This window comes from Buteo buteo, unplaced genomic scaffold (genome assembly GCF_964188355.1).
Source record: "Buteo buteo unplaced genomic scaffold, bButBut1.hap1.1 HAP1_SCAFFOLD_103, whole genome shotgun sequence".
In the NCBI taxonomy this organism is placed as follows: domain Eukaryota; kingdom Metazoa; phylum Chordata; class Aves; order Accipitriformes; family Accipitridae; genus Buteo; species Buteo buteo.
Genome location: NW_027439267.1, coordinates 27,386 through 48,762, shown reverse-complemented (window position 1 = coordinate 48,762; position 21,377 = coordinate 27,386). Strand labels below are relative to the sequence as shown.

At 50.0% G+C, this 21,377-nt stretch overlaps 1 protein-coding gene across 1 annotated transcript; it reads left to right on the top strand.

Annotated features, from left to right (window-relative positions):
• The first annotated feature begins 345 nt into the window (after window positions 1–345).
• Window positions 346–21,029, top strand: LOC142027993 (electroneutral sodium bicarbonate exchanger 1-like). The gene is made up of 22 exons (XM_075022140.1): window positions 346–356; window positions 1,242–1,287; window positions 8,666–8,861; window positions 9,569–9,715; window positions 10,172–10,307; window positions 10,523–10,683; window positions 11,618–11,803; window positions 11,912–12,000; window positions 12,133–12,290; window positions 12,669–12,756; window positions 13,262–13,408; window positions 13,566–13,657; window positions 13,991–14,165; window positions 14,302–14,435; window positions 14,978–15,223; window positions 15,328–15,544; window positions 17,257–17,370; window positions 17,526–17,870; window positions 18,489–18,740; window positions 19,547–19,615; window positions 20,158–20,331; window positions 20,431–21,029. The coding sequence occupies exons 1-22, from the start codon at window positions 346–348 to the stop codon at window positions 20,614–20,616; spliced, it is 3,369 nt and encodes a 1,122-aa protein (XP_074878241.1). The 3' UTR covers window positions 20,617–21,029.
• The last annotated feature ends 348 nt before the right edge of the window (window positions 21,030–21,377 follow it).

Here is a 21,377-nt window from a genome sequence, read left to right as displayed (position 1 = left end):
TTGTTTTGTTCTCTGAGTTGATTTTGGAGAGGAAGGCGTGTTGTCTGTCTTGTGGTGTCGTGTGGTGTTCAGAAGATGCTTGAAACGTTGCTCTTGTCTGTGACCGAGCTCTTTCCCTCAGCGTAATCCCTTTGGACAGCACTGCCAGTAGTGTGCGTACGTTTCTGAGCAGCCTGCAGGTGTTTGATCTCCCGATGGTAGAGAGAGCACTGCATTTGTTTGAGTTTGGCAGCCTGTCATCGCGCCTTGCTTTCTTCCATTCTTTCCACCCTCTTCCCCTCATCGCCGCTTCAGCGTCCCTTCCTGAATCGTACTTTTGTGTCCCTGCTGATTCCTGAAGACTTCATGACCACAGCGTAAGTCTTGGGTGGGTGATATCTGTCCTTCTGCTGTGGCGCGCTGTGTAACTCCTTTCATTAACTTCTTCCATATTAAGCAAGGAGAGGGCCTTTCTGAAGAGGAAGGAAAGTTCTCATCTCTGACCGAGTTCTGGCTGGGGCCCCTGAATGTGGAGGATATGAGAGTGGCTGCCTGCCAGACCATATACCAGCGAATACTTGCATGCCGTAATTCCTTACACTCCACCCTATTTCCTTATTTCCAAGTGACACTTGTGCGACATTTGTTTACTTCTTAATGGGTTCAGCTTTTCTTTGAGACCTTCTCTCTCCCTGTGCATTGTATTGTGGGCCGATACCTGGCAATGAACAACTTTTGAGAAGCTGGCTTACAAAAGATGTCGTTAATAGGTGCGAACACAGTTTGATGCAGGCAGTACCCAACTCCCAGCATCACAGGGCCTAGCTCCAATGCTGTGAAGGCCCGTTCCTCTGCAGGTTTGCACTGTGGAGGGGATTGAGAGACACGTCCTGCCGGTTCCTTCTTTTAGTCCCTTGAGCAGAATGGCATTGCGATAGGCTGGAAGAGAGAGGTGCTGGTTTGAGGGCACCTTGTCAAAAACCCCAGTCCTAAAGGTTAGTGAGGACTGACTGAAAAGATCTGATCTCTCATCCTTTGTATCCTCAGATGCACAAAATACAAATGGGCAGAAAATTGAAAAGGAACAGTCCTTGTGGAAGACTGGATGTTTTTTAAGAACAATAAACTGGGAATTCATCTGCCTGCTAAGTATTTTCTCTGTGCAATGGGAATGATGTTTTGTTGTTGTTTAAACTCTTACAAGGAACGTAGCTCTGTTGCTTTTTGGCTGGGGTGGGACTAACTCTCTGTTTGTTTCACAGCGGTCTGGATCTCGACACCACTGAAAGTGCTGTCAAGGAGTTAGAGGTAGGAGATGAAGCAGGTCCACGGGAGCTTAGCTGAATGTTAGGCTGAGCAAATCTTTTGTTTGTTATGGGACGGAGGACGTTTTGTCAAATGCAGCATTTCAAGTGCGAGTAATGGGGAACTTCTCTAGAGAGTACGAGGGTGAAAAAAATGACGTAAATGAAAAGTGTCATCAACAGGCAGCATTAGCGCGAGTAATGCTTTTATCAGAAATACTTCAAAGAAGCTACTGCCTGTTGAAATTGGACAAATGAAAACTCCTATTTGTGGAGCTCGTTGCACTCCGTGCCTTGCTGGTTCCTGTTCAGATTCGTTCTGCAGTAGCACTTTCCCGTGGTTTCGCTCTCAGCCCCAGACCTGACCACTGCTTTGAACTTCTCAGGCTTGACTAGCTGTCAGACCCTCCTAGTTTTTCAGGAGCTGTGGCAGTACTGGTGAGCTAGCTTGATAGCAGCTAATCTAATGCTCAATTGCATGTGCTTTCCTCATAGCTGTGGGAGCCAGGGGACGTTCTTTTAATGACGCCATTACTTTGTGGCCAAGCTCGGTGACAGCTGATGAGTTCTGTTGTTGTCATCTTCTTCCTGAGACAGAAGAAAGCCCCTGCCATTCCCGAGGAAATGAGACCAATATACTGCCTGCTTAAAAATGCTCCTGTTAGTTAAGTTTAAACAAATCTTCAGAGTACAGTAGTAGCATTGTAAATAGTATTGAAGAAAGTGTGCTGATCTTAACTGATACAGAAAATTATTGGTTCTTTTTTTTTTTTCTTTTTCACTTTTGAAAATACTGAAAGGTATTCCTAGAAAAAGTTTCCCCTTTATAAAGCAGGAGTTTGTTGGAGCTGAATTACAGTTCCTTTGTAACTGAATTGGGTCAATATTCTGAAAAAGGGGAATATGTTTATTTTTGAAACAGGTCAATAGTGCATGTGTTGTGCTGGCAAGGAGGAGGCTTCTTAAATGTAGAACTTCTTAAATTTAAAAGCACACCTCCACTCTCCATAGTAATGCTTCCATGTTAATTCAGGGTTAAGATATTCATTCACTTCAGTTTCTGTGAATCTGTTAGGGCAGCATGCTCTGAGGTGATGGGAGGGAGCAGGGGGAAGAAGGGGAAGAGGAAAAGCAAAATATCTGGAACCTGCTCTTCCATGACTCCTGCAAACTGCAATGTTATTTTTTTCCCAAGCCTGAAAACTGTACTTGACAGTGGAATTGTGGCTATCTTGTTAATATTCTTCCTTCCTTTCTTATTTTGGCCTCTCCAGGAAGCAATTCGAGTAATCCTCGGAAATCTTGATGATTTACATCCATTTTCTACAGACCACTTCACTATCTTTCTGTGTACCCTTTCTTTCCTACTTGTAAAAGAAAAGATCCAATGACTTGTATCTGTTGGGCATTGCTTAATTTGACATTCCTGCCTAGTAGTGCGCAGATCTTTAGCTGGAGTACGAGTCCTTTGAGCTTTGCAGTTTTACACTAGCTGAAGATCCTCCTCAGTTGTTGCCTTCACCAGAGAACTGATGTACGTAAAAAGAATGTTTTGCAGTGTTTTCAGATGGCCACCCCTGCGTTCCAAATCTGATTTAGCCAGAGAAAACAAACGTGTATATGTAAAGTCCCAGGAAGCCCACGTAATGCGATTGCAAGGAAAGCTAGTGCGTTGTTTCAAAAGGTTAATAAAACGTAAAGCGCTCCTTACAGGCGCAGCAGTGTTGGCCCACTAGTAGAGAAGACCGCAGTAGTTTTCTTGTAAGGTACATTAGGATTAAACATTGTAGTTGCTGTAGTGTAAAGGGTTAAGAAGAAGTTACTCTCCTGAGGCTGTTGTTGCAGAGAAAAGTAAGTTAGTTGAAGGAGAAGCCTTTTCAGTCCTAAGGTGTGTCAGTTTGTGAATCGGATCAGGCCCTTTGGCATCATCACCTCCCGTGATTCCGAGTGCCCAGGAGTAATGAACACCCACGTGTTTCCGCCTCCAAGGCATTCCCTTCCAGTCTCGGCAGACTGCGTTATTGCCACCCCTGGTCCTAGCAGGCAAGAACGAGATCATCCTCTTTCCCTGTCAGAAGCTGGTATGTATGAGAGCAACTTATTCCTCTTACTGCCAGGAAGAGAAAGTAGCCCAGAGCATTGTCAGAGAGGAGGCACCCAAACAAACGAAGCCTCGTTGTTGGTTTGCTTCGCTAAAGCGCAGCCAGTTTTGCCTGCGTGCTTGAGGAGGGTTTGATTCCCGAGCTTGTATTTCTAGAACTGGGAAGTCCATCCACCTGCTCAGCCAGCACCGGGCCCTGCGGAGAACTGCAAGCTCAGAGGCCTGACGTGATGAGTTGTCCTGCAATCTGTGTGTCGGGCTCCTCGCTGTAGCATACCTCTTAGTTAATCACCAGCTGTGGGAGTCCTTGAAGCCAAACTCAAACGAACAATTTCATCCCTTAAAGGAACTGATTGCGTCAGCGTTTCATCTAGGCAAATCTTGGGCTCCATCTCTGGTCCTCAGGATGTTAGTTTCTGCTAGCAAATGGAGTAAAAGTATTCATGTTACCTGTTTCTTCCTGAGATCAGAGGCACGTAAGGAGACTGCTGCCTGGCGTCACCCATTCTTGCACGCATGAGCTCCTAGGTGTGCGAACTGCACCCCCAGGAAGGAACGTCTGTAACTGTGGCGTTTGTCATGTCAATTATCTTTTGTCCTCCCATTTTGAACTGTGAAGTGAATGTAATGACGCTACTCCTGTGAATCCTAGTCCTTTTCAGTTTTTAAAAAAATTACTTTTTAGTTAGGAAAGCTGATGAGGTTTTATTCACAGGGTTGGGAGCGCCTGGCATGTTGTTTCTTGCGGGAAGATGTCAGGACTGAAGCCAGATACAGTTAAGGAAAGACAATGCTATTAATGCAAGCAACTGATGGGAGAGTGTCACCTGGGTGTGTTTCTTGTAATGTGTTACTAGCGCTTTTTCACCAAGTTCATACGGACAGATTGTAGGTGCTCCCTTCTGCATATACGTTCAGTGTGGTATGACTTTTGAAGCTTTACAAGAGGACTCCTGCTCCTTTGAAATGTTAGTGCTATGTTCTTAAGTCTTATTGTTGTTCTCAGATGTCAGTAAATGGGAGAGAGTATCGAAGATGAGATTCAAACATGAGAATGTCCACCTCGTGCCTTATCCCTACATTTGCACGATGTATCTAGAACTCGGCTCTATTTCAGCACGGCGTATCTTGTGGTAATTCACTATGGTTATGTTTGGATAATGTCTGGAAACATCTATGATCTATGTCTTGCTTTTCCCTTTCCCTTCCTCCACTGTGTCTTTGAATGAGAGGGAGCAAAACTGCGTGCGGTATGGCTGTACCATGGATTTGAAATAGAGCATAGCAATGTGTTCTCTTTTGTCCTGTATTGCTTTTTTTGAAAATGTCTGGAATTTCTCTTTGCCTTTTCACCCACTGCTGACTCTTCAGCTAGTATTTTTATGAAGCAATGCCCAGTGGCTCCCAGCCTTCATTCTTGAATGTCGGTAACTAGGCTGGAGCCAGCACATATATATATGGAACATGTGTTTTTCTTCCTTATGCTTGACTACATTTGTTGACGTTGAATTTCACGCTCTTTGTTTCTGTTTTCCTAAAGAAAGAATGCATTTGTTTTTCTAAATAATGATAGTAATAATGGTAATAATGTCTTTTGTATAATTAGCAAATGTTGTCACCTCCCTAGTGTCTCATTTTCCAGGTTTTCTATGAATTCCCTGAAGAGCCTCAGGCCCCAGCTGAGACCTCTGTGGGACTCTGCATTGAACCTCCTCTGTTGTGAAAACTGAGGTTTTTTTCTTACTGTTTCCTGTTCTGATGATTGGTCCCTGGGAAAGGCTGCTGCTGGTCTGTCTTGTGAGCACTTAGTAGATATTCTGGTCTCCCTTATCAAATGGACAAGTAGTCCAAAGCAATTGTCCCCATCCCACTGGCTTGTGTTATTCACAGCCAGGAATTCTGAAAGAGCTGTATTTGCAGTTCTTCGGTTTCAAGATATCATATGCAAGTCCAGCATTGTTTCTAAGTCATTTATCTTGTTCTCAGGACGTGTGGTGCAATGCAAAAATGTACTATAAAGTTGGTTAAAGAAAGTCCAGTCACCAAATATTCACCAGATTTTACAATACCTCTGTTACAGGTAAAGAAGTAAACAAGGGCAGTGATGAGCTTTTAAGTTGCGTGTGTGGTTCTCTTTTGTGTGTTGTTTTTTTTTTTAAAAAAAAGTGATATTCCAAGTAGTCTGGAGAAGCAGAAGATATATCTAGGCAATGCTGTAGTTGTCCTGTTTCTGGGTGTCAGTCAGGCAGTGTAAGGTGGGAGTGAATTCTCACCTAGAACCATCCAAGTTGAGGGAAACCTTCCTGTCAATTCCAGCGGACTTTGAATGAAGTCCTGCCTGAGGACGTGAGAGCCGTGCTGGCTTCAGTTAAATGTGTTTTCGCCAAGTCTGAGCTGAGCTGTCAAATGGTTTCTTCGCTGTGAGAGTCTGTATGAGGTCAATAGTGCTGAATAATGAAGTAGTTTCCTAAGTGCTGCATGTGTCGAAAACAACCAAGTTAAGCTTCTTTGGAAAGTAATTGTTTAGTGAGATCTCAGGGTGGGTTTGTTTTCAATACAGGTAAGTGTCTGAAGATGGAGTGAATTAGTGAAGGTGTCCTGTCCAAATTCCCCCCGAGGAAATCCCGCTCTCTCTGCTAGCATTACGTTCCTGCTAATGATGTTCCTAGGCCCTCCTCTAAAAATGGAGCCAATAGGATGTCCTGGGAAGCAGTAGTTCTTCTTTAAAACTGTTGAGCATAATTCTCTGGATGGCCTCTCAGTGCTTACCTTCTGTTTGAATAAGGCAGCTAATCTTTTATTCCTGAGTCATTTTTTGGTTTTGGTTGTATAAGCCTGGACAATGTTGCGAAACACAGATGTATATTAAGTCTGACTTTTGTTCTAAAATAGAAAAGTCAAAATCAAATTTTATCAATACCAAGTTTGCAATGTTTTGAAGGTCAAGAGAAGAAAAGAAGTGTCAGATAGTGCTGCAGTGGAAGAAATGGTGAAGAGGAGAAGAGTGGAAGTCGGAGCGGAGGCCTCATGCCCACAGTCGGGTGTGGGCAGGTCAGTTGACTACAAAATAGTCTTCTGGGGCACATATCGATGTTTTTGATGTCTCTTGCACCTTCCTTGTATTTCATTCCTGTGTAACCCTTTGGCCCATTTGTCGTCTTCCTTCTCTTCCCTAGGTGACAGAATCTAAGCAGCATTGCCCACGTTTGGGGAAAAGTTGTCCTGTGCTTTCAGGTTCCCATGCCGTTAACTAAAGCTCTTCCCCTCTCACTCCTTTGTGTTAACGTTACCTGCAGAATCACAGCGGGATGAGAACTGGGCGGCTCAACAAAGCGGTGCACTGGCTTGCACACCTGAGGCAGGGATGACAAGGGAGGAACTGGGAAGAGTTTCCTAGCTGCCTCCCAGCCTGCTCCTCTGAGTCGGCTGATGACTGCTGCCTCTCGGCTTGAGGCAGAGATCTCTGTCTGTGGCTTTCACAGAACCGTTGAGGTTTTCGGGACCTTTGATATCATTGAGTCCAAGCCCTCCTGCTCAAGCAGGGTCACCCAGAGCAGGTTGCCCAGGACGTGTCCCCTCAGGTTTTGAGTGGACTCCAAGGGTGGAGACACCACAACTTCTGTGGGCAACCGGTTGCAGTGCTCGACCACAGTTGCAGTCAGAAAGTTTTTCTTGTGTTCAGCTTTAATTTCATGTTTTGCAGTTTGTGCCCTTTGCCTCTTGTCCTGCCAGAAGGCGCTGCTGAGAAGAGCCCGGTTCCCTCTTCTTCATTCCCTCCCATCAGATGTACATGGATAAGAGCTCCCTGAGCCTTCTCCAGGCTGAAGGGTCCCAGCTCTCCCAGCCTCTCCGCATATGAAAAGTGCTCCAGTCCCTTCGTCACCTTTGTGGCCCTTTGCTGGGCTCGCCCCAGTGAGTCCCAGTCTTGTCCTGGGGAGCCCAGTCTGGACAGAGCACACAGACTGGCCCCAGCAGCCCTGAGCAGAGGGGAAATGATCCCCCCAGGCCTTGCTTTCTCATTCAGTGCTGTCTGTAGGTACATGCATAAATTTGCATGTCTGAGCAGCCTCTCAGGCTGTTGTTGCTGGAAGGGTCTTTCATTCCGTCTAGCTGGCGCTCTAGGCTTTCACCTGTCTCCTGCCTTGCTGCTCTTTCTTCTTGAGCTCTTGGGGTATTTCTCACGGAATGTTAAGTGGTTAAAACGTAACACAAGACATGGTTATTCAAATGCATTTGTCTCTTGTTTCTCTGTGCAGCCTGATGAATATCATGGCACTAAATGACTCATTGTTATTCCTTGTATTGCAGATAACTAATTCTTGTTCCTCAGATGCAGCTGTCCTAGGCGGGTAGTATGTTTCACCGGAACTGTTGACCCAGGTGGAAAAAACAGTCTTCTCGGTTCTAGCTAGCAGCCAGGATAAACTACTGTGTAGCAGGGTTTTTTTCTGAATCTACCCATTGATCCAATAAGATATTCTTTTTCCCTACCGTATTTGTGCCTCCTGTTATCCTCAGGATGCTAGAGCTTCAGCTCTACTGTTAGAAAGAAAAAGAGAGAAAACATGATGCTGCTAGTGGGCTTTGCTTCTCAGGAGGGTGAACGAGCCTGTGAAGGGTTTTCCTTCTGCACACTTTTGAGCCTGACACCTCTCATGCAGGAAGTTTCTCTGTTCTGGAGAGTTTTTGCTCAAAGCAGAGCTGGCTTCTCCCCAGGCACTAAGTTTTCCAAGCGGGAAGGCTCTAGGGGTGCATGGCTTTAAGTAGCTGCCTGGATCCGCATCATGGCTTGTGATTTCACAATGGTCCCTATTGTGTCTCTGGAGTTGGTGCACACTGGGTGCCACTTAGCTCCTCCCGTGAGGGCTACTCCATCAGTCCCTGGGGAATCGGGCCCCCTGACTGACCTGGAGGTTCAGTTGTCCCCGAAACCCAGTGACTGACGTGAGGATGAACCCAAACGGGGGTTACAAAATGACACTTCTGGAAGAGTTACAGGTAGCACGGCCGGGGCTCAAAAGTGCAGTTTTGTGGGTTGGGGTTGGTTTTTTTCCAGTTTGGAAATCACTTTTTTAGACAGGAACCTCAAGAACAAAGCAGGAGGTGGGTTTTTTTGGTCTGAAACACTCATCCCTCTCCTGCTGTATTAAAGACGTCCAGACTCTCGTGGTATACAGTAGAGGTGATGTTATGGGCTGTTTTATTTGCGTATGGGAAGGAAAACCTCCTACAAGTCCGTGGTTTTAGGGCTGTGCCTGAAGGAGGAGGAGGCGGCACGTAGAGGCGTGATGGCTCGTGGACTCGCGTGGACGCAGGGGTGGGTGATGGCTGGGAGGACGTAAGGGAGCTCTCCACCCCCAGCCCCAACTTTTCCCTTCTTGTCGTTGCTAAACAGAGACATGACGAGGAGGCAGTGATTGACCGGGGAAGAAGGAGCAACACTGTCAGTGTTCGCTATGAGGAGGAGGAGTTGGAAGGTGAGTCTCTGCTGAGATCCTGGTAGAGGAGCCACCAGCCCAGCGCGTTTTCCCATTGCACAAAGTCTCTCCTGTGTGCCTTGTCGGGTGTCACATCATGTGCAGCAAAACGTGCCGCGCTTCTCAATGAAGCAGCACAGTTATTGTCACGTTTTTTACTATTACGGCTTTTTAAACGGAGGGAAAAAGCCCCCCGGGAGGCCACGGTGTGAGTTGTAGCCACAGGGCTCGATAATTCACGGCTTTTTTTCTCGCAGAGGCTGCTCCTGGCTTGGAGAGGTCAGGAGAATCATTTCAGGGCTGCAGACGCGGGGCTGTGATTTTCTTTTTTTGTTCTGGAGTTCATTACGATGGGACTGATTTGATCGTCTCTTGTCGCCTCGTGCCATACAGAGATTTTGAAAATAATTAGCTTGTGTTGCTGCTTAATGAGCAAGTCTGAGTGTTGTCCAGCCGAAGCTGGAATTTGAGAAGAGGTCCAATACTTTGGGGGCACTTTTAGATGACCCAGAGCCAACACTTGTTGTTGCTGTGTTGTTGCAAAGCTCGAGTAAAATAGGCTTGGAAAAAAGGAGGTCCAGTGAAAATAACATTCAGGGAAGCTGGCGTTGCTCCTGGGATATATAACCGTGGCTTAGCAAGGCACCGGCCACCTCAACCATTGCCGCAATGCCGAGAGTGCTGCAAAAACCGCTGCTTTTTCGCAGGCCACCGGACCCTGTACGTGGGCGCGCGGATGCCACTGGTTAGGCAGAGCCACCGGCATCACCGACGCCACAGCCAGAAGCATCGGGAAGGGGAACGGGAGAAGGACTCTGCCCCGATGGAGCAGGGCTACCACTGTAAGTCCCACCGCGGCATTTGCTAAACTCCTGGGGGCAACGTGGGCGCTGGGGCCTTCTGCAAGCAGGTCCCCGTGGCTAGTTTGAGTGAGTTGCTGTTCTTCCGAGGGAAAGTGGCCGTATTGAGCAACACCCTCTTTTTCCCAAGTTTTCTTTTTTTTTGTTGTTTTTTTTTGTTTGTGTTTTTTTTAATGCAGTTAAATGCATAATGGGTTTAGGCTCGTCTTCCTTAGAGGGATCCTGGCTTTAAAAATGGCAATGTGGGGAAGGAAAGCAGCCCATCATCATGCAGAGGTGGACTAGATGCTTCTCCTTCTCCACGGCTCTGTGCAAGCCCAGACAGATGCAGAGGAGAGGGGCCAGCCCAGTGTTTATGGCTGCACTGGTGCTGATGGCCACTTTGCACGTGAGCGTGACGAGCTGTGTTCAGGCGCAGTAACGGGATGGGTCTTTGCCTTCTGCCCCCAGGCTCCCCGTCCCAGCGGGTGCAGTTCATTCTCAGGAGCAAGGAGGACGAGCAGCACCTCTCTCACCACTTGTTCTCCGAGCTGGATGAGATCTGTGTAAAAGAGGGCCGAGATGGCGAGTGGAAGGAAACGGCAAGGTAAATCCCTGCTGCTTGGCTGCGGTGGGAGAGGAGTCCCTGCACCGGCAGCGCCCGTGGGCTCTGCTTTCTCCTCTCCAGGATGCGAAGCTTTTGCAGCTGCAGGTGGCGGCACGAGGAGCCTTCTCCTCTTGCCACCCCGTGGCTCTGTCAAAGGGGTTGCAGAGCTGGGGCTGTTTTCTTGCAATGGGGCTGATCGCACCCGATGTCCGCAGGTGGCTGAAGTTTGAGGAGGACGTGGAAGATGGTGGCGAGCGCTGGAGCAAGCCCTACGTTGGCACGCTGTCCTTGCACAGCCTCTCCGAGCTGAGGAGCTGCATCAGCAACGGGTCGGTGCTGCTGGACATTTGTGCCAACAGCATCGAAGAGATTGCAGGTACCATGGGCGCTGCATCCCTCCGGGAACGGCCGAGCTCAGCTCGCCACGGTGCTCTTCACTCCCAAATCAAACCCTGCCCCAATGGCACGTCCTTTTCCAGAAGTGCCACTGTGTTTTTCTCATGAGCTGTTTTTGGATGTAGACTGGGCATGCAACAGTCGCACCGTTTTTTTATTCCAATGCGGGGTCCTTTTGAAAGCAGTTTGTGGGGTTGGAGAAGCCACTAGAGAATATTCTGCAGCCAAAAAGGAGCGTGTGTCAGGGCTTAGCAGGCTGCTCTTAGAAATACAGAGTCTGCGTAAGAGCTGAACCTCCTTAAAGGAACTATTTCTTACAAGCTGTTTCCTCGCATTCTTTTTTTTGCTTTTGCCTTAAGATCCAGCATGTAAGAGTTTTAAGGCAGAGTTTATCTGGCGATGACCAAGCAGTGTATTTCTGTGGGGAAGATACTTGAAGTTAATTGCAAAAGCCGCTTTGGAGAAGTTATCTTTGACTGGCGGCAGGTCTCCATTCAGCCCTTTCAAGGGCTGGAGAAGTCGGAGCCGTTCTTAGCACGTTTCTCCCTGGGCTCGGCAAATTGCACTCGATCAGCACGGGAAGCTCTGGGAACATCTGTGCTATAGATCGCTTATAATTTGGGTGAACGTGTAGAGTCAGAAAGGCCAGGTCGGGCAAGAAAATTGTGTCATTTAGAATGGGAAATATTTATCTTAGCGGAATGATGAATAAGCACTTGGATGCCATGTTTCTTAGCAGAAGAAAATTCTCGTTTTGGCTGCAAAGGCTGAACATTATTAAAAGGCCTTGCTATGCAAGGCTGAGCCGGCATTAGGGTGCAGCCTGTGTGGCACAGCCTTCCCTGGGGGCTTTGGGGGTCGGGACTTGTTGGGGTTTCTGCTCTGATGGCTTTGTTTCCCTTTGCCATCCTCAGATACGATCCTGGCCCAGCAAGAACAGTCCACGGAGTTTGACGAGCACGTGCGGGCGCAAGTTCGAGAAGTCCTTTTGAGGAAGCACCACCATCAGAACGAGAAGACAACCAACCTTCTGCCCGCTGTCTGCTCGTTTGCTGATGTGAGCAAGAGGCAGTCAGACCTGCACCTCCTCTACAAGCCAGGTGAGGCTTTCTGCAGGGCTGTGGCCCCATTAGACTTGTCCGGGCAAAGGAGAAGCGTCCCAGTTGCTCCTCGTCCATCTTTCTGAGTGTCTTTCTTTTTCCTACCAGCCCAAACAATCACCTCTTGTCCTTCTCCCACCGCTGCAGAAGCTAAAGATGGGGTGAACCCTGAGAGCAGAGCAACGGATTTAAGCAAGGTGAGACACTCGTAGCTTTCTCACGCCTTTAGGGCCAGATTTGCTCTTGCAAACTTGGCTGGAGAGTGTGCTGCAGAGCGCTGTGGGCTTTGCTTTTGGGGTAATTGCCTGAAAATCGCTTGTCGTGCCCAGGCGGAGCTGCACTTCATGAAGAAAATTCCCACCGGGGCTGAAGCATCCAACGTGCTCGTAGGAGAGCTGGATTTCCTTCACCAGCCCATCGTGGCATTTGTCCGCCTGAGCCCGGCTGTCCGCCTCTCGGGCATGACGGAAGTTCCCATCCCAACAAGGTGCGAATGAGAAGCGCAAATTTTTTCCGTAAAAAAGACACCCAACCAAAGATCGAGTTGCAGGCATCAGTTTGGTGTCCCAAGGGAACAAGGCGAGTGGGAGGGGGAGCAAGCACGTTTCCCCCACCCACATCTCCTCGCCTTCGTTTCTCCATTCCCTGCTGTAGCTTTTAAACCCATCGGCCAATTGTAATGAAAGTTGGCCCCCAAATGAAATTTGCCGTCGGTTTTGAAGAATTTCAAATTCATCGTGGCGTCGCTGAGCCTACGTGTCCCGTCTTGAGCCACGCTCCGGGCTGGGAGCTGCCAGGGCTTTCCTTGGGTGCTCTTGGAGCAAGGACACCTTCTTCTCTCTCTCATTTTGTTTTTCTTGCCCAGGTTCCTGTTTGTTTTGCTTGGACCAGAAGGAAAAGCCCATCAGTACCATGAGATCGGCAGGTCCATGGCCACTATCATGACAGATGAGGTGCGACAAGATGAGATAGCTCCGGGTCATTTTTGCCTTTCTTCAGCTCTCCCTGTCTCTGAAGTAGTGAGGAAGAGGATTTGCTGTCCCAGCTGCCCGCAGCTCTCCAAATAGCCCAGCCCTCTTTCTCACCCCGAAGCGAACACGCAGATTTGCATCACCCCACATCCTGGAGGCTGAAATCCCACCCGGGGTGCATCCTGCATCTCATCCTTCTTGCCGGGGTCCCCAGCACGCTGTCCCCAGTGGTGGCATTGCCAGGGCCAGTCAAACTTCTCTTGCTCTTTAAGCAGAAGGGTATGGTGTGCCATGGGGGACGGGGGCCTCGTGGGGGAGATGATTACAAATGCCCTGACGCACAGATTTTTCCTTTTGGGGGAGTATTTCCTGCCCTTTCCAGCAGGAAATTTTGGGGAAAAAGCCTTGCGTTTAGCCAAGAGCTTATTGCACTGGTTAGGACCTCCGAGCTGGGTTGTCCTCTCACCAGGTTGTCTTCTCTTGGCAGGTTTTCCGTGACGTTGCCTATAAAGCCAAGAACGGGGCTGACCTCGTGGCTGGCATCGACGAGTTTCTGGATCAGGTCACGGTCTTGCCGCCAGGAGAGTGGGATCCATCGATCCGAATCGAGCCCCCGAAAAACGTCCCTTCGCAGGTGGGAGGCGCGAGGGGGATGGGCAGGACGGCTGGGGATGCTGTTCAGGGGCCCAAATTCACAAGGTCCCACTCTGACACAGTCACAGAGCCAGACCAGAAGCAAAACAAGCCAGCGGTTACAAGTCCATAGCTTTATCTTACTTCCATTTTAACAGGAAAAAAGGAAGATGCCAGGAGCTCTTGACGACAGTGCTTCTCACAGCACGCTGGAGAAACACAGTGGCCCTGAACTGCAGCGGACGGGAAGGTGGGAGCTTTAATAGTTTGGGTTTTTTTTCTGTTTGCTTCTCAAATCTGAGCATGCACCCTCCCTTCTAGCAGGTCTTTGGGGTTAGCTGGTTCAACGAAGGGGCTCCGCATTGCCAGCTTGGTCCCCTGGGCTGGGCAGGGGGGAGATCTGGGCAGCTGGGCTCAGCCCCAGCCATCACCATTGCACGCAGGTTTCCTTGATTTGGGAGGAAGGAGAGTGCTTCTTTTTAGCCACGAAAGTGACTCCGTGCTTCTGATTGCCCTTCTGCAGCAAAGCAAAGTCACCGTGTTCCTCCAAGAGAACAGACTCTCTTCTTTTTCCTTCCTGCAGGCTCTTTGGAGGTTTGACCCTGGACGTGAAGCGGAAAGCCCCGTGGTTCTGGAGCGACTTCCGGGATGGTCTGAGCCTGCAGTGCCTGGCGTCCTTCCTCTTCCTCTACTGTGCCTGCATGTCCCCTGTCATCACCTTTGGGGGACTGCTGGGGGAGGCGACCAATGGCCAGATAGTGAGCACGTCTCTCTGTTGGGGAGCATGGGGGAGGATAAAAGTCAGGCCAAAGTCCTCGCTGCAGTGAATCGGCTTTGGTTTTTGTTTCTCCCTAACGATTTATTTACTCACGGCTGCCTCTCTTCCCCGGACAGAGTGCCATGGAGTCGCTGCTGGGCGCGTCCATGGCCGGCGTGGTGTATTGCCTCTTTGCCGGCCAACCTCTCACCATCCTCGGCAGCACCGGACCCGTCCTCGTGTTTGAGAAGATCCTCTACAAATTCTGCAAGTAAGGCTGGCTGCCGCAGCTGGGTGCTGCGAGAGCCTTCAGAAGGGGGCAGTGATGGAGAAAAGATGCTTTGCTTTGCTTTTCTGTTTCTTAGGGGTAGTTGCTAGATTTTAGTGACAGTCCTTTTGTTGCTATGGCTTTGATGGGAGATAAACCACCCTTATTGCCATAAGGTTTATCATTAAGCCCCAGCTTGCTGGCAGCAGGTGACTGGGTGCAAACCCAGCTGGTTTCAGTGTCAGGGCATCAGGGTGATGTGGGAGAACACCACCTGGCCCAAGAGGGACCTGACCTCAAGCAGCCTCCAAGGTGTTAACACAAGATCCTTGTTCAACAGTGGTAACTAAATAATTGGCCTCTCCTCCTGTGGGTCTACACCCTGCACCACAGCCCCGAGGCTCTCTGTAGTAGTACATGGAAACTGCATTTCCCATCCGCAGCCTTGACACGCTCCAGAATTGCTCCCTGTTTTCCCCGAAGGCAGGCATGTCTCAGGGCCTCTTGCTGGCCTTTGCAGCCTTTGTTTCATTTTGCTTTCCCAGGGAGTACACGCTCTCCTATCTGTCTCTGCGGGCGTGCATTGGGCTGTGGACCGCCTTCTTGTGCATAGTGCTGGTGGCCACCGATGCCAGCTGTTTGGTGTGCTACGTCACCCGCTTCACGGAAGAAGCCTTTGCCTCCCTCATCTGCATCATCTTCATCTACGAGGCTCTGGAGAAGCTGAGTCACCTGCGAGACACCTACCCTGTGCACATGCACAGCAAGCTGGACTTCCTCACCAGCTACTAGTGGGTTTTTTTCCCCCTGAGAAAGCTGCTGCCCCTTGGCAGGAGCTGCGGGCTGCACCTCCATCGCCTTTCCCTTACCCCTGTCTTGGCTTCTCTCCTCCCAGCTGTAAGTGTGAGGCACCGACCCATCCCAGCAACGAAACGCTGCGTTTCTGGGCGAGCAACGGGATCAACGTGTCTGGCATCGCCTGGGAAAACCTCACGGTGACCGTAAGTGCCCCGAGCCACTGCTTCCTCGCGCCGCGGCCACGGGGTCCAGGGGCATTTGCATGGTGCAAAAGTCAGAGCCCTTCAGGGAATGATGGGCTTCAAACTGTGCTAGTGCTGCTCGGAAAAGTCCTTGCTTAAATCTAGCGTGTGGTTTGTTAAAACCGCTTGGTCCTCGGGAGGAGAGTCCACCTTGTCCCAGTCTACCTGGTCCCCAACGTTGTGGGTAGGTAGCAAGTGTCCCCCTCAAGCCTGTTGCCGGACAGTATTTCTGACTGGGAGGAAGGTTAAGTAGTGGGTGGTTTGATTATTGTAGAAGTTGTAGGTAGGACTTAAGTTCATGCTTGAAAGGTAGTAATTGGCCTCCTTAATGGGTTCCTAGTAACTCTGGGCCTTGCTTTCTCGTTCAGTGCTGTCTGTAGGTACATGCATAAATTTGCATGTCTGAGCAGCCTCTCAGGCTGTTGTTGCTGGAAGCAGAGCCCGGGCCTAGGGCGGCAGGCTCTTATGGTGGCCTTCATCCCCTCTTGGCCAGGTTCTGCGAGCCCTCCCCTGGGAAGGGACGATTTGTCTCTTCTCCTCCTTTCCTACCATGGTTGTCTTTAGCCCTCCTTCCCTCTTCCCTCTCTCTCTCTCCCCAAGAGTTTCCAGTGTTTCCTTCCCCTCTGGTGTCTTCTTTAGCCACGATTGCTCGAATGGCAGGCAGAGGATGTGCCGAGGGTGCGTGGTATGGTGTCCCCTCACATCTCGTTTCTCCGCTCTATAGTTCGATGTGTCACTTGTTCAGCTGCTGCTGCTCATTACATATAAATCTCCATTGGCAGGAGCAGTTAGAGGGTCGTGGATCTTGGACCAAGATCCTCAAAACCCCCTAGCTACGCGAGGTTTCCCTGCCGCACGTGCACTGCCTTTGTGTCCTGACGCTCTGTTTCTCCAGGAATGTCGGCATTTGCGTGGGGAGTTTCAAGGACCTGCCTGTGGACGCGACGGCCCCTACACGCCTGATGTGTTCCTCTGGTGCTGCATCCTCTTCTTCGCCACCTTTGCCCTGTCAAGCTTCTTGAAGAAGTTTAAAACCAGCCGCTACTTTCCAACCAGAGTAAGTAGAAGATGGTGGCCAGCGTCCATCTCCACACTCGTTTCCCAAAATGGCTTTCCTGGAGCACTAAGCAGTATTAGCCCCGCCATGGTCAAGCTGGGAAACGTTGGCCTTGCAGGCCAAGCTCTCCAAGAGCTTGGATGTCCCGCACTCATTTCCGTGAGTGCAAAATCATCGTAGCATTTCCCACCTGCCTCGCGATCTGCCCCAGATTGAAGATTTTTGGGGTTTGATTTTTTTTAATTTTTTTTTTTTTCCCCCTCCTCAGGTAGTAGGAAGTCAGGTTTCCCAAAGTTTTGGGGGTTGGGGTTGTGGTTTTTTTTCCCTACCTTCTGCGCATTATGTGCTCGAGCGGAAAGTAGATTCGAATGAGGAGGTTCCTTTTGAGGACTAAAGGATGCCTCAGTGCCTTGTTGCCGTTGTAGCTGTGAGTGTAGCTGTAGTGGCAGACATCTCTTTTCTTATTTTTAATATTATTATTATTATTTTTAGGTTTTGACTTAAACCAACCCTTGTCCGCCTAATTAAGCTTTTTTTATTATCTGACACCAGATCTCACGGGGACAAACACAGCAACAGTATCTAAGCAAGGGATCAGGCTGCATGTGCTCAGAGGGGTGGTGGGATTTGGTTAACCAGCCTGAATGTTGTGGATGTCCGCAACTCTTGCATCTCACGTTACGGCCCTGTTTGCCATGCCCCTTTCACCTCTGGTTTCTCGCCCCAGGTACGGTCCACGGTGAGCGACTTTGCTGTTTTCCTCACCATCGCCATCATGGTGCTCCTTGACTTTGTGGTTGGGATCCCATCGCCAAAGCTCCAGGTCCCCCACACGTTCAAGGTAATGGGGTGTTTTGGCACGTGGGGGTGCCACAAGGTGATGCCGGGGCAGGGCAGGGCTGAGTCTGGAGGAGATGCTGGTGGTGTGACCATCTCCTCTTCCACCTCCAAGTGCCTTGCTTCCTCCTGGCAACGAGAAGATGGCCCCAAAACTAGATACCTACAGGAGAAGTACCTAGAGGTGCTTGCAAAGAGGAGACTGGCACTGCTGAAGCCCACGGGAGAGGGGGACATGAAGCCAGGGCTGGGAGGTGCTCTGACACAGGGAGGGAGGGGAAAAGGAAAGCCAGTGGAGTGCCTGGGCTGGGAGACGATGCTGATGTGTGGGCTTTGTTGCAGCCTACCAGAGACGACCGCGGGTGGTTCATCAACCCCATAGGACCCAACCCTTGGTGGACGGTGTTGGCTGCGCTCGTCCCAGCTCTGCTCTGCACCATCTTGATATTCATGGACCAGCAGATCAGTGCCGTTATTGTGAACAGGAAGGAGCACAAGCTGAAGGTAAGGGCCTGCGAGAGATGACCCCGGCCCCAGCCCCTTCTGGGCTGCAGGTCTGGGGAGAAGCTCTTATTGCCGATGCTTTCTGAAGGCATTGGTTTGGGACAAGGTCAGGCTGCGTGGCAGGATGCTCTCCTGGATTAACGATGATGCAGGGAGCAAGTGACAGGGCAGTTCAGATGAGCAACCTTTTGGAGGAGCAAATTAATCTTGGAGCAATATGGAAGCGCGTTTTTGTTTTGAAACGGCAGCGGCAGCAGGTGCGGGGAATGCATTGTTTTGATGCGCTGCCAGGGATAACTCAGAGTCACACATTCCTCGCAAGTGGTAGAATTTTCTTTGTGAGTGAAAAAAACGGTTTGGTGGTTTTGGGTTGTGGGTGGGTTTTTTTTGGAGAAGTATGTATCGCACAAGCTCCCCATATCCCTTGTGTCTGAACTCCTGCCAGATTTTCATGCCAGGTGCTTGTGCAAAGCCTGCGTACACCCTTACTTGCTTCCATTTCTTGTTTTAAATTCTGAAGAAGTTGACCTGTGCTCGAGCAGGGTTTGAGTCTGACTTGCGACGTTATCCTTGCTCTTGTGCTATGGGATGCTCTGTTTCTTGTTTTCCTGCCTGCAGAAAGGATGCGGGTACCACCTGGACCTTTTCGTGGTGGCCGTGATGCTGGGGGTGTGCTCGGTGATGGGGCTGCCCTGGTTTGTGGCTGCGACCGTCCTGTCCATCACCCACGTGAATAGCCTCAAAGTAGAGTCTGACTGCTCAGCTCCAGGAGAACAACCCAAGTTTCTGGGGATACGAGAGCAGAGAGTCACTGGCTTGCTGATCTTTGGGCTCATGGGCTGCTCCGTCTTCTTCACTTCCGTGTTAAAGGTGAGAGGAAAATGCAAACCACCCGACAACCGCGAGCTTGTTGGAGGTTACAGAAAAACAGTCCCCTCTCTGCAGGCCTGAGTAGTTAGTTGTGGAGCGGAGGAGGAGGGGGTGATCCCAACCCTTGGGGCTTGACCCACGGTGGGAACCAGCCTCGGTTAGGCTTTGCAGCCCTTCGGGCCCCCGTTTGGTGTGCTCGAGGCAAGCGAGCAACGCAACTGCTTGAATTTTCGGGTGTCTTTCAGGCCCGCCCATGTTTATGGGTTACAGCTGAGCATATTCAGACCAGCACGTCTGCTCTCTTTCAAACAGGCAGCCCTTTACGGGCTGCAATTTGCTCCCCAAATGCCCCGGAGCAGCTGTTCCCAGGAGCTAAACACACTGAGGTCATCCCCGTGGGCTTCCTTGCACGTTCCTCCCACAAAGTAATCTCGTCTCTAGGCTAAAAGGAGGCCTGTGGCCTTTGCCTGTTGCCCCAAGATTAGGCAGAAGTGTTTTTCTACCGCCACAGAATGCGGCATAGGGTAGCACGGGTGAAATCGCCTATTTTCCTCCAACCTTTCTGGAAAATAGGAGTATTCTGAGGAGAGGTAACTCCAAAGTTCAGCCTAAAGCAGAGCCTTAGCTCACTCGTGCGCACAAAATCTTTAATGGTTAAAACCTGACCCATCTGTAAGCCTGAATGGAAGCTGGAAGGCTTCAAGCAATTTTAGGCAGTGCCTGTGGAAGAGGGTGGTAATACTGAAAATGCAATATGGAGAAAGAAACGATTGCATTCTTTTTTTTTTTTCTCTTTTCCCCCCCAGTTTATACCAATGCCTGTGCTTTATGGCGTCTTTCTCTACATGGGTGTGTCGTCGCTCAGAGGAATTCAGGTACGGACTCTTTTACAGCGTGCGGCATGTCGTTTCCCTGGTATTTTGTCTCCGTAGCAGCAGGGAAAAAAGCAGTGGCATGGGAAAAACTTCTTGCAGAGCAAGCAATGAAACTCTTTTGTGTAAGAAAAAGATTGGTGGAGGCACAGGAGGTATATAGGGCTGGGAGGACCAGGCAAGTTCAGCGCTCTCTGTTTCAGGGTTTAGGGCAGGTCAGTGTTTGGTTACGTGAAAGCGGGGGAATTCAGTGCAAAGGGAAGGCAGTTTCTGCCACTGGTGGAAATCCTCGCTGGGGGATTCAGTGGGCCGAGAAATGCTAATAATGGAATGGCACGGAATAGTTGCCGTTTGGTGGGCAGCTCTCAGGGGCAAGCCGGTTGATAGATGGAGCGAAGGGAAAATGGGTGCTGCTCCCAGGAGGAACGCGGTGGGATCCAGGATTTCTGACGGCAAGCGAGATGCTGCAAACCGCCTCCACGTCTCGAGAGGGCCAGAAACTTGCCGCAGTCCCAAGGCGGCAACCTTTCCCTTTTATTTTGCAGTTCTTTGATCGCTTGAAGCTGTTTTGGATGCCAGCGAAACACCAGCCGGATTTCATCTACCTGCGGCACGTGCCCTTGCAAAAGGTGCATTTGTTCACGGTGATCCAGCTGACCTGCCTCGTCCTGCTCTGGACCATCAAGGTGTCCCGTGCCGCCATCATCTTTCCCATGATGGTAAGAGCTGCCGCCGCTCAGCAGCGGGGTGTTTGCAGCGTTGGAGTGAGAGGTGGCATCGTCTCTGAGCTCACCGCATCTTCCCTCTTATTCGTGAAGGTTTTGGCTCTCGTCTTTGTCCGGAAAGCGATGGATTTCTGCTTCTCAAAGCGCGAGCTCAGCTTTCTGGATGACCTTATGCCAGAAAGGAAGAAGAAGTTGGACAATGCCAGAAATGAAGCCAGAGAAGAAGAAGAGGTAAGGCTTGCTGGGTCCTCGGGGCTGGACACCTCCGTCGGGCTGTGAGGTTGCCTGTTTCTCTTACAGCTTGTCTGGAAACGTTGGGGGAAGATCAGCACTCAATCGAAATAGATCCCAATAGCCTGGATCCCACGTTGTAACCTTTGTTTCCTCAAGTAGCAGTGAGCTGAACGCTTGAATACAGGTGTAATTTTTAAAACGAGTCGTTTTTCACAAAGGTCATTATCATTACGATGATTATTATTAGAAGGTGCTGCTGCTGCTGCTGGCAAGATTTGCTCATAATCGTGTTTTGAACACCCAATCCCCCTGCCCCAAAACCTTTGGAGTGAACGGTTTCTACCCTGCTGCACTAATACCTATAGCTGCCAAGGGGCAGAAGGGGAGGGCAGACTGCTAAGTTTGTGCTGGGCATTCAGCTTATCTCCACTTTGACCAAAGACAGAGAACGTGATTTGTCCCTTTTTTACCTCAGGAGTCCAGGAGGGCGATGGAAGCTGCTGCTGCTGCAAGTTCAGTTCAGCTGAACGTGGGGAAGACCAGTGACATGGATATCCCAAAGCAAGGCAGTGACAGGTAAAGCCCCACCAAGCGCTAGGACCCCTGGCAAGATTAGCTTGAAGGGGTTTGGCAGAGTTTTCTCCACTTGCCTCTTTGTGGGGCATCCCACAGAAACCAGCAGGCAGCTTGGTGGGAAAATCAAATTCGGGGGCAGGGCTGCAGGAGGTGATCGCAGGGCTCTGACCCCAAGCAGAGTGGCTGCAGCACTCGCGTTTGACCCCCAAACCTTGCATCATCAGCGCCTT

Coding starts and splice junctions, on each gene's coding strand:
- LOC142027993 (XM_075022140.1), top strand. Junction 11,804..11,911: donor GCACCTCCTCTACAAGCCAG/GTGAGGCTTTCT, acceptor TTTTCCTACCAG/CCCAAACAATCACCTCTTGT. Junction 20,332..20,430: donor CCATCATCTTTCCCATGATG/GTAAGAGCTGCC, acceptor TTATTCGTGAAG/GTTTTGGCTCTCGTCTTTGT.